This window comes from Erpetoichthys calabaricus, chromosome 18 (genome assembly GCF_900747795.2).
Source record: "Erpetoichthys calabaricus chromosome 18, fErpCal1.3, whole genome shotgun sequence".
In the NCBI taxonomy this organism is placed as follows: Eukaryota; Metazoa; Chordata; class Cladistia; order Polypteriformes; family Polypteridae; genus Erpetoichthys; species Erpetoichthys calabaricus.
Window position 1 is genome coordinate 61,136,972 of NC_041411.2, and position 12,194 is coordinate 61,149,165.

The 12,194-nt window shown below is 40.5% G+C and overlaps 1 protein-coding gene across 2 annotated transcripts in view; it reads right to left on the minus strand.

Annotated features, from left to right (window-relative positions):
- Window positions 1-12,194, minus strand: part of LOC114669031 (constitutive coactivator of PPAR-gamma-like protein 1) — a 93,346-nt gene that overhangs the window by 10,282 nt on the left and 70,870 nt on the right. For both annotated transcript variants that reach the window (XM_028825127.2, XM_028825126.2), the window contains exon 16: window positions 4,091-4,190. In XM_028825127.2, the coding sequence (XP_028680960.1) occupies window positions 4,091-4,190 (100 nt within the window). The remainder of the gene's footprint in view (window positions 1-4,090; window positions 4,191-12,194) is intronic.

Consider the following 12,194-nt stretch of genomic DNA (forward strand, 5'->3'; position numbering starts at 1 on the left):
ACATTTACACTTGGCATTAAAACGCATATTCAGTACATAGCACATGGCAGCTATTAATCTATAGTTAAAATTGAACCTGGCTGCTACTGCCACTCATTTTTTAAAGCTGTGCAAATGTCAGGACTGGCTACACTTCCATGGCCTACTTGATTCCTGCCACTGCATTTAAACAATTCTTTTGTTTTTTCCATTGATTTGACTTTGCATTTCTACTCATGTTAATTGTGATTGCTAGTTGCTGGTGACTATTGTATTCCAACACCTAAAACCTCTACCTAAATGTGAAACATGTTAGAGAAAATGACCAGAGAAATACATGAGTAAATTAACAGAATGGCCTAAACAGACACTATTTGTTCTAGAATGACCTAATCAGAGTACAGATCTCAATTCAGTTAAGATAAAGACCTGAAGAAAGCTGTTCATGCAAGAAATTCCAGAAATATAAAATACCTGAAACAGTTTTGTAAGGAGTAATTGTTCTAAAATCCCTCCTAACTGTTGTATGAGTCTAACCAGCAATTACAAGAAACATTTGGTGGAGGTAATTGCTGCTAAAGGAGAAGCTACCAGTTTCTAAATACAAGGGCTGATATATTTTCTCTAAGGTGGATTGTGAATGTCTAAACAATGTGCACAACTATAGTGACAAAATTTTCTCTTAACACAATACTGCACACAATCTGCTTATGAAGCCTTATTCTGTCACATAAAATATATTTTATTTCTGCTTATATTATTATTGTTATGTTGCTTGGTTTTCCTTTTTACTATGCATGCTTGATTTTTTGCTTTCACTTTTTATGTGTGTGAGGAAGTATTTTTTGGGATTTGTCAGCAGAAAGGTGGAGAAAATTATTTTTCGGTGAGGAAAAAAGTGGATAACGTTACACATTAACTCTTTTAGGACTAACTTTTTTTTTTGTTTCTTTTCTCCCAGGGCTGAATATTTTTCCAAAAAATAACTTTTTTTAAAAAAGAACACAAAGCAATTGTTTAACATCAAATCAACAAAAAATATTTATTTTTGACAAATGTAACTGTTTTGCATGTTGTATGAGCCTGCATACTATATGATTTCACATATTATGATTTCACATACTGTACATGTTACAAAGCAAAGTCCTGCAAAGTATGATATCGCTAAAAGCAGCCAATTGCATGCATTGCCACATTGCACTGCTTACAATACGTGTTGCACTGGTGCCTCTTTTTCAATTGTCTGTTGCTGCACACAACACAGTCGGGCTTGTACTTTTTGTCCTCATATGTTGCAGGAAAGTGGCGCTCAGTCAGCCTGTCTGGCATTGCTCTTTGTGATGGCCTTCCTCGCTTTGCTAAAGGCACTCCCAACATAATCTGCCAGCAAGCTGTCAACCACCTTCTTGCAGAAATCTGCCGCAGTCATAGTGCTGTCACTGTTTGCCTGCTTGAACAATATATATCCATTTGTAAGTGCAATCTCACACATGCGATGGTACACAGTGTGGTACCACTTGGTGGACTTATGGCCGTAAGCATATGACCCCAGCATCTGATCTAGTAGATGAACTCCAGCCATTTTACAATTATACTCCTCAAGTGCAATGGGCTCGTCCAGCTTCCTACCTTCTGGGTTTCCCTTTGAACGAATAACTTTTTCACATATATTGATAGTGTGAACTGTAGAGAGACAAGTCACCCATCTGACATCATGCAATGCCAATGCCACCAAGTTATCCGCCCGCATGAAAACCGGATTGTCACCTCTTTTCCTCTTCAGCCTGTCTGGCTTCAACCGTAAAGGCACGTGTCTCCTGTTCACCCTCACTGTGCCACAAGCTCCAATTCCCCTGCTCTGTAGCTCCATGAACAATTCTGGTGATGTATAAAAATTGTCCACATACACAACATGACACAAATGTTCATAGCCCTGAAGCAGCTCCAGCACAACCTGACTTGTAAAGGGACAGTTCTCTCTTTGAAAGGAATGCATTCCTGTACATGTAATTACTTTCAGGGAGAAAACAGTGTTTGCTTCTGCCTGTACAAAATCCTTTATGCCATACTTTGTGGGCTTATCTGGCATATATTGGTGGAAAAAAAGGCGTCCCTTGTATTTTATCATTGATTGTATTTTATCATTGATTCATCCACAGACAAATCATGGCCAGGCTGATAAAATTGTTTATATGTTGGCTCCACAATGTCAAGCAGGGGCTGAACTTTATACATGGGGTTAAAGCCTGGCTCACCCCTTGGGATTTGCTTCTGGTTATCACAGAAGTGAATAAAACTTTACAGCAGCACGTACCTATCACGCGGCATAACCTGTCCAAAGCCACCAGGGGACAAAGCATGTTTGGACCAATGCTCCCTGAAGTTATATCGCCAGTCTATTCCCATCTCTATTTGCAATGCCACAAAGCCCTTTATCTTGTCTTTTGTTGTGGGTTTCCACTTTGAAAAACAAGAATGCGGAGCAAGCGCATCCCACGATTCAAAAAATTGCTCTGCATACCTGTGTCTCGTCTGATATTAGCTGAAAAACAGCCTCAGGAAAAAACAGATTGAAGTAGCCCAGCGGCTGGTAATCTTTCATGTCCAACAGAAAGCCATGCCGGCTTGTGAAGTCCGGTAGCCAGTTCGGCTCCCATGGATCAATGTCTGGGTATTCCTCCCACGCGAACCTTGCCGTAGGTGCATCGGCAGCGCGAATGCGCTCAGCTGCCAGCCGATCAGCTGATGCCGGTTCCTAACTCTCTTGCTCAATCTCCTAATCACTGTCAATAAAATCCGATTCTGAAAAAATCATTGTCTGCTGAGTATTTTCTCTTCTGCACTCACTTCGTTCCCTCGCGAGATGTTGATGCCATCTTGCCTTTGTTTACATTTTGCAACTCACGCACATGCAAGGATTAGTTGCCGAGTCAATGAGTCTAACATTCCTCCAAGCAGAGAGGGAATGCCTGTGACGTGACAGTGAGTTTTGTCACCATTAACAGCTGATTGTCACCCTCTGTCCCAGGATGTCGACTTTTGTCGACATTCGCCCTCAACCCCTCCTGTCGACAAAAGTTGACATCCGCCCTAAAAAGAGTAACACTTATTGGTCCACTGAACCAAAACATTGCTATCATAAAGTTATAAAAAGCATTGCCACACCCTAGAAAATCACAACCACTGGAGCCCAGTCATGCTGGACCAAGACAAATGCAGAATACGGTAGCTAGATCCTGGAACTTTAAAAGTGTGGTCCTCTGTAACCTTTCACCCTTCAAATATTTGAGCTATCTCCTCCTATGTTTATGCAGTGGAAAAAGCAAAACCAATGAACGTCATGTTCACTTACACTGTAGCTAATTTTCTTCTTACTTTATTTTTAATTTGCGTACAAGAAAGTAACAAGTACGTCCTTAGATTAAAGGCTGTGCCCTACTCAAACTGACCAAGAATACTGAACAGAGAAGGTTTACATGTGCATTTGATCCAGGTTTTCTACATTTCAAAGGGTACTGATTAAAGTTTTACTCATAATTCTACAAGATAAAAAATGGACTGTACAAAAAAGTGCCTTAAGAAATTTGTTTCAGAAGTAGAAATAGATAACAACCCAGAGTTGTGAAGATGAAATTTTAATGCCTTTTCAAACACCTGGATTAGATACTAGGTCAAAATATGTTTAACTGGCCAAATTAGTTGATGAATTAAATCTCTCTCTTTTATTTTTGCAGATGCTATAACATAGGTCAGTTTAGTGATTACTGGATGATAATGACTACTGTTTAAGTTTTTTATGCATGACTTCTAATAAATAACCATTTACAGGTGATTACTAGAATGAATGTAATATAGAAAACAGCTGTTAAAAATTGCACTATATTTAAATCAGTATCAAGTTAACATTTTGTAGTAAACAGGAAGAAAATCGCAGCTGATTTTCTGAGGATGGCTGAAGAGATCCTGTCACATTTTCAATTATGTGGTGGTACCTGAATTCTGCATGTGGAAATAGGAAAAAAGCTTGAGTCTCCTCTATCCATATAGCATGCCTGGCATGCCCATTAGTGTAAAGGATTAGAACCTGCATTACTGTAAATACGCCACTCACCTGGTATGCCCCCTGATTTTTGGAGCCTCTGTTGTGGTGGTATTTAGCACCTCGTCCAAAAGTCCTAATAACAGGAGTTGAGATGACACCTCGTGGCCGCCTACAAAAAAAAAGTTCCACAATGAGTAAAGATTTGCAAAGAAAGAAAGAATAGTTTCTTTGCATAACCCTTTAAAACAGCAGTCAGCTGCTTATGAGCAAAGAAATTCAAAAATCTCATATATATTAAAAAGTACAATAACATGTATAAACATTCTCAAATTACAAGGGGTGGAATTTGCAAGATGCAACATTCTTTGCTCAGACTTTACAGTATAAATACATACATACAGTTGTGCTCATAAGTTTACCTACCCTGGCAGAATCTGTGAAATAGTGGCCATTGTTTGGAAAATACAAAGCTTTCCTTTTTTATTAGGGAGTGTGCTCATGTGAGGCAATTTATTATCACTTAATTGTGTGAGCCCTTTTTAAATCATAATGACAACTGAAATCATCCAAATGGGCCTGATCAAGTTTACATACCCTTGAATGTTGGAGCTGGTAATATACACATACAAGTTCAAATTAAGGGAAATTAAGGTAGTCCTGCGGTGGGTTGGCACCCTGCCCAGGATTGTTTCCTGTCTTGTGCCCTGTGTTGGCTGGGATTGGCTCTGGCAGACTCCCGTGACCCTGTGTTCGGATTCAGCGGGTTGGAAAATGGATGGATGGAAATTAAGGTAACCTCTTTGATTGTAATCAGTGTCTTGTGTATAGTCGATTTAAATTCATGCAGAACTGCACTGAATTTGCTGGATACCAAGCCATGGGGAAAGTAAAAGAACTGCCAAAGGACCTGCGAGAAAAGATTGTTGTCATGAATAAATCAGTAATAGGATATAAAAAAGATATCCGGAGATCTGAAAATGCCTATAAGTAGTGTTAGTTTGGGGTTCTGTTGTTACCAAGCCACAGTCAGGTAGACCAACCAAGATTTCAACCACAACTGCCAAGATCATTTGTCAAGCTGCCAAGAAAAAACCCACAAGCCACTTCAGCTGAGATACAGTCTTCTCTGTAAACAAGTGACGCTGCTGTTTCAAGAAGCACAACAACGAAGTACTTGAACAAAAATGGGCTGCACAGATGAGTTGCAAGAAAAAAAGCCTTACTGTGCCAAACAGCACTGATTAGTATTAAAAATATTATATTATATATATATTACTCTGAATTAATGAGGTTAAATGGAATAAACAAATTACCTTTGCATAACCAAATACAAAATGTCACAAAGTGACCAACAATAATCTCACGCACTAATTTAGTAAAACAATTGAGTGAATCAGTCTGTGCTGATTTCAACGGTTGCCTATCATATTAAGCTGCCTAACAGACGCAGCCAAAAAACTAAAAAGAAAGATTGGGATTTCCAGGGTTCATTTTCAAAGTGCCGCCTCAACAAGCTAATGTAAAAATTCAAAAAATAAACTGAATCCGTAGGCCAAAACAAAACAAAATGTACAGGTTTGTCTGTAAATGCCAAGGAAAGGGAGATGCGTGACCATTGCCACTCGATTAACACAAGCTAGAGCAGCTCCTGTTGAACACTCAATTTTCCCTATTTTTTTTTTTTTTTAATAAAAAGGACAAGTCTTACTGCGGTGGGTTGGCACCCTGCCCAGGATTGGTTCACTGCCTTGTGCCCTGTGTTGGCTGGGATTGGCTCCAGCATACCCCCCGTGTTCAGATTCAGCGGGTTGGAAAATGGATGGATGGATGGACAAGTCTTAATGCTGCCAGAACTGCAAAACTATCCAGTCAGAGAAAAAAATATTCATATAATAGGGTGCCATGACAATGCTGAATGCAATAATGCAAGCATATTTCACAAAACAAAAAAATGTATGCAGCTATTTTTCCACAAATTGCAGTACGATGCTCTAAATGTAGAGAGATGCCACACAGAGTAGATGCACCCTGTTTCTAAACAAGCCCGTAAGGCAGGTTTACAATCGTTCCTTATTTACCCTTCTCTGTTGAGGATCATAGATGGTTCACCATCCATGATCTATGATGATCTGAAGCAAGCCCTGGAAGCAATCAATATTTTCACTTTGTTGGCCTAAAATGGCAACCAGTGTCACCTTCAAGACATTCACTGTTTTACCCGGTTGTGCCCTTAGATCATGACATGGTAACATCTTCCTGTTCTGCTTTCTCTAAATAATCCTCAAATGATTCTCTGCAGGAAGTTCTTGACTTCATCCTTTGCTCTCATCTTTAATGGAGGTGACATATTTCTAAAAGTAATCTATTTTGTTTTGCTATGTAGTTATTTACTGAGCCTTTATATTGCTTACTTTTAAGAAATCACTGATTGCATTAAAGGCTAACAACACTGGTCTCCCTCCTCCCAAAAACTCGGGATAAATATTAACCTACAGTGTGCATCATGTGCTTGTAGATATATGTATACACTGTTACACATGTGTGATTGGGAGGCAGGTAAAGGGCCTGAATAATACTAGTACCACGTCAGACCAGGGGTGGTGAGCTGCACTGACTTTCTCTCTCAACCCTCTGCAGAACATCTATGGGAAATCCTGCTAGGTCCCGGCACCATTGATGATGTCACTTCTGGTACCTGCAACACTGATGACATCACTTCCTGTCCCAGCCTTTAAAGCCTCCATATTCTCATACTCAAATCAGTTCTGTTTTGGACTTAAACCTGTGAACATTTCAACAAAATTACCCATTTCCAGCCAGGGCACAATATATGTGTGGCTGCCCCAAACCTTTTTCAAAGTCTTTGGACTGTTATTGTGACAATACATACATACAGAATTTGTTCAGAGTAATCTTTTTTACTCTTGTTACTTATTAAATGACAGCAAAAATACACAGAGCTACTGAAAACATGTTTGTTGTATATAAAAAATTGCGTTTTTTGGCAAGTCACATCAGCTCTATGCCCACAGGTAAAAAAATTAAGATTTTAAAGAAAAGAACACCATACCTACTGTGACACATAAAGGAGGTTTGTTTACGTTTTTGGGCTGCTTTGCTGCATCTGGCACCAGATGCCTTGAGCTAGTGCAGAGAAAAATTAAATCTCAAGACTATCAAGATACTAGCTGATTACCTAGTGGCTTCGCTCACTGAGTGCAACGGAAAAAAATAAAATGTAGTCTTCTATGTTATGTATATTGTGTTAGTGGATCTACTTATTTGTGGTGTATGTATACTGTTAACCATTATGTGTGCGTATGCGCATTGATATATGTTTTCTTGGTAATACAACAAGTAAATAAAAAGAAAAACATGGAAAGCGGTTATGATACAGTGTTTCTCAATTTTATATAAGGTAGAATGTGTAAGACACAAAAGTCTATAAGTTATTAAACAGTAAAACTATAACATTTAAAAAGTAAAGACACATTGAGCACCACTGGAGTGGTTTCGGGTAAACTACATTTTAAAGGCGCTATACCACAACAGGTAAGTAGTACTAACAGCAGCTAAGATGTATTTGGATCATTTCCCGGTAGCAGATCCCTTGTGAAAGGCGCTACACTACCGCTGTGGTATAGAAATTACATTTTCTATGTGATCGTCCAAATTTCTGTCTGACAACCTTGCACTACGTGCCTGTGATTTACTTCTTAAAATAATTGATCACAAAAGCAACCTTGAATGTTGCGGGGTTTTAGTGACCCGAACTCACCTTAACTCTTTTAGGGCGGATGTCGACTTTTGTCGACAGGAGGGGTTGAGGGCGCATGTCGACAAAAGTCGACATCCAGGGATAGAGGGCGACAATCAGCTGTTAATGGCGACAAAACACACTGTTGTTAATGGCGACAAAACACACTGTCGCATCACAGGCATTCCCTCTGTGCTTGGAGGAATGCTAGACTTGTTGACTCAGCAAATGATCCTTGCCTGTGCGTGAGTTGCGAAATGTAAACAAACACTAACAAAGACAAGATGGCATCAACATCTCACGAGGGAGCGAAGCGAGTCGAGAAAAGAAAATACTCGGCAGAAGACATTTTGCGCGGAATCGCGGAGCCGGACTCTGATTTCTCAGAGTCAGATTTCATAGACAGTGATCAAGAGATTGAGGAGCCGGCATCAGCCGATCGGAGACCGGCCGATGCCGCCCCAGCTGCTCAGCTGGCAGCTGAGCGCACTCGCGCTGCCAGTACAACTACGGCAAGGTTCGCATGGGAGGAATACCCAGAAATTGATCCATGGGAGCCGATATGGCTAACTGACTTCACAAGAAGGCACGGCTTGCTGCTGGACACAACGGATTACAAGCCGCTGGACTATTTCAAACTGTTTTTTCCTGAGGCAGTTTTTCAGCTGATATCTGAAGAGACAAACAGGTATGCAGAACAATTTTTTGAATCGCGGGATGCGCTCGCTCCGCAATCTCGTTATTCGAAGTGGAAACCCACAACAAAAGACGAGGTGAAGGGCTTTGTGGCATTGCAGATTGAGATGGGACTGGACTGGCGATATAATTTCAGGGAGCATTGGTCCAAACGTGCTTTGTCACCGGGTGGCTTTGCCGCGTGATCGGTACGTGCTACTGCAAAGCTTCATTCACTTTTGTGATAACAAGGAGCAAATTCCAAGGGGTGAGCCAGGAAATAATCCGATGTACAAAGTTCAGCCCCTGCTTGACATTGTGGAGCCTACGTATAAACAATTTTATCAGCGTGGCCGTGATTTGTCTGTGGATGAATCCATGACAAAATATAAGGGACGGCTTTTTTTCAGACAATATATGCCAGACAAGCCCACCAAGTATGGCATAAAGGACTTTGTACTGGCAGAAGCAAACACTGGCTTCTGCCTGAAAGTAATTACTTACACAGGAAAGCATTCTTTTCAGAGAGAGAACTGTCCTTTGACAACTCAGGTTGTGCTGGAGCTGCTTCAGGGGTATGAACATTTGGGACATGTTGTTTACATGGACAATTTCTATACATCTCCAGAGTTGTTCATGGAGCTACAGAGCAGGGGAATAGGAGCTTGTGGCACAGTCAGGGTGAATAGGAGACACATGCCTTTACAGCTGAAGCCAGACAGGCTGAAGTTGAAAAGAGGGGACAATCCTGTTTTCATGCGGGCGGATAACTTGGTGGCATTGGCATGGCATGATGTCAAACGGGTCACTTGCCTTAGTACAGTTCACACTAACAATTTATGTGAAAAAACAACTCGTTCGAAGGGAAACCCAGCAGGTAGGAAGCTGGACAAGCCTGTTGCGCTTGAAGAGTATAATTGTAAGATGGCTGGAGTTGATCGACTGGATCAGATGCTGGGGACATATGCTTACGGCCATAAGTCCACCAAGTGGTACCACACTGTGTACCATCGCCTGCGTGAGATTGTCCTCACAAACGGATTTATATTATTCAAGCAGGCAAACAGTGACAGCACTATGACTGCGGCAGATTTCCGCAAGAAGGTGGTTGACAGCTTGCTGGAAGAATATGTTGGAGTGCCTTTGGCAAAGCGAGGAAGGCCAGCACAAAGAGCAGTGCCAGACAGGTTGACTGAGCGCCACTTTCCTGCCACATATGAGGATAAAAAGTACAAGCCTGACTGTGTTGTGTGCAGCAATAGACTACTCAAAAAGAGGCACCAGTGCAACACATATTGTAAGCAGTGCAACGTGGCATTGCATGCAATTGGCTGCTTTGAGCGTTATCATACTTTGCAGGACTTTGCCTTGTAACATTCACAGTATGTGCAATAATAATATGTTAAATTATATAGTATGCAGGCTCATACAAAATGCAAAACAGTTATATTTGTCAAAAATAAACATTTTTTGTTGATTTGATATGTTAAACAATTGTTTTGTGTTCTGTTTTTAAAAAAGTTATTTTCTGGAAAAATATTCAGCCCTGGGAGAAAAGAAAAAAAAAAAAATTAGCCCTAAAAGAGTTAAAGGACAGTAAGTAGTCGTGTAGGGCAATTTACAAACAGAGTCCTGCTTCGATGGCGCCGATTACACTCATTCGCAAAGATTTCCACTCTCCCAGGAGCCGACGGGGCACTTGAAGTGTCACAAACAGTGCGAGAAGAGAGGACGCTGCCTGAAACTGCGAATCGCTCGACCCGGCGGAGCAGCCAGACATTCCGCGCCTCCCGGCATCCACTTTGTTCTCACGACCCCTCGCCGCTGAAGGTGGTCTGGTCTTCACATTGTTTACAGCTCGGCGCAGTTAAAAAGTAGAAAGACGCAAAGCTGTTTTCCTCATCTCTTCCACTATCAAGTACTGCCAAGTAAAAAAAAGTTACAATGTGGCAGTTTCTGCGACAGTCACGTGGACGAATAAATAAAACTTCTCTGTCAGAACGCGCCTCGCGGTGGACGGCTCAAGCCGTAGTCCAGACAGGAGGGAGAGGGCGACACGGGGTGCACTTCTATGGGATAGATCGGCGTGTTTGTGTTTACTTCTTTTCAATATCAGTAAAATAACTCTCACACAAATAATAACAATTCGTAAAGACGATATAAAAATGGCGTCCACAAATGAAGTGATTAGTTGCCGTATTATAATATGTTGTGTGGTCATACGTAATTTCCATATCGAGTGGTCATATAAATTTCCGTTTCAAACACGAAAAGAATTTTATATATATAGATTGTTGAGTGAAACGTACTGCCCAGTGTCAGAAAGCTCCGTCTCAGTTGCGGGCAATGGATCCTCCAACAGGATGATGACCCAAAACACACTGCTAAAAGCACCCAATAATGGCTAAGAACAAAACATTGGGCCACTCTGAAATGGTCTACTTTCAGCCCTGATTTGAATCCTATTGAACATCTATCTATGAACACAACTGAAGCAAGCAGTCTGGAATAGGCACCCTTCAAACCTGACACAGCTGAAGCAGTTTTCTCAGGCACAATGGGCTAGACTACCTGTTGACAGGTCCAGAAATCTCATTGAGAGCTAAAGGATCACTTGTTTGCAGTGCTTGCCTCTAAAGACTGTTCAAAAAACATTAGGTTAAGTGTCCCATTATTTTTGTGTATGTCATTTTCAGTGTTATAATTTAACATATTCTTTTGAATAAAAACTCTAAAGCAGCCTGATTTTTGTTAAATACAGAATAACCAACAACCGGTGCCAATTACGTTTGTCAGTTTCAAGTTATTTCAGAGACAAATGTGCAAATTTGCCAAGAATGTATGTGTACATACATTATATATATATATATATATATATATATATATATATATATATATATATATATATATATAGGTTTTCTTTGGGAGTAGTAGGTACAAGTAAAAATATTCTATAAATTTTTACTTTTCCCTAATTCTGCAATTAAAGTTTAAGAGGTTTGAGTGGGGTTCTGCTGCAAGGTCTCTGCCCAGTGGGGCATGCCTGGAGCAGTCCTAATGGAAGCTGCCCTGGGGGCATCCTTATGACATACCCAAAACTACCTTATTCTGGATATAGCAATCTAATAATGCTGTTGGAAAATTGGGGGTTATGGGTGGAAGGGGAATGATGGTTGAGGGGATTTGGGCTCCAATCCCACTCTTACTTCAGATACTGCGTGTAATACTTATTCTGTCTGAATTACTATGTGGGTTTTGGTTGGGGGGATTAAGGGTAGGTCAAGTTTCTTTATTATTATTATTATTATTTATAACTGCTATTTTTGGTTTGGTTTGCTTGAAGGGGAAGTTTGGGTGGGGCTTTACATTTTTATCATCTTGTCTGCTGGGTCTGAGGGGAGAGAAGGGGCACACTCTTATAATTTTGATATGATTCACATTCTGCCTTTTATATCACCTTGCATACTTTTCTGTCTTCTCCTCCATCTGATCTCCTCATTCCCAAATTAATCACTGTATCCTGGAATGCCTGAGGTTTAGGATGAAATGTGTTGCATTCTTGACTATCTATGGTATCAAACCGCAGATGTGGCACAGAATACACCCACACTATCTAATAAAAGGTACAACACCAATGCGTGTGCTTCTGTCAAATCTTATTTGTTGTAGTCTTAATACGAAGCTTTTCAAACAAGCTTGATAAATTTGAAAGATTCTGTTTTCAACTTATTGAAACAGGAT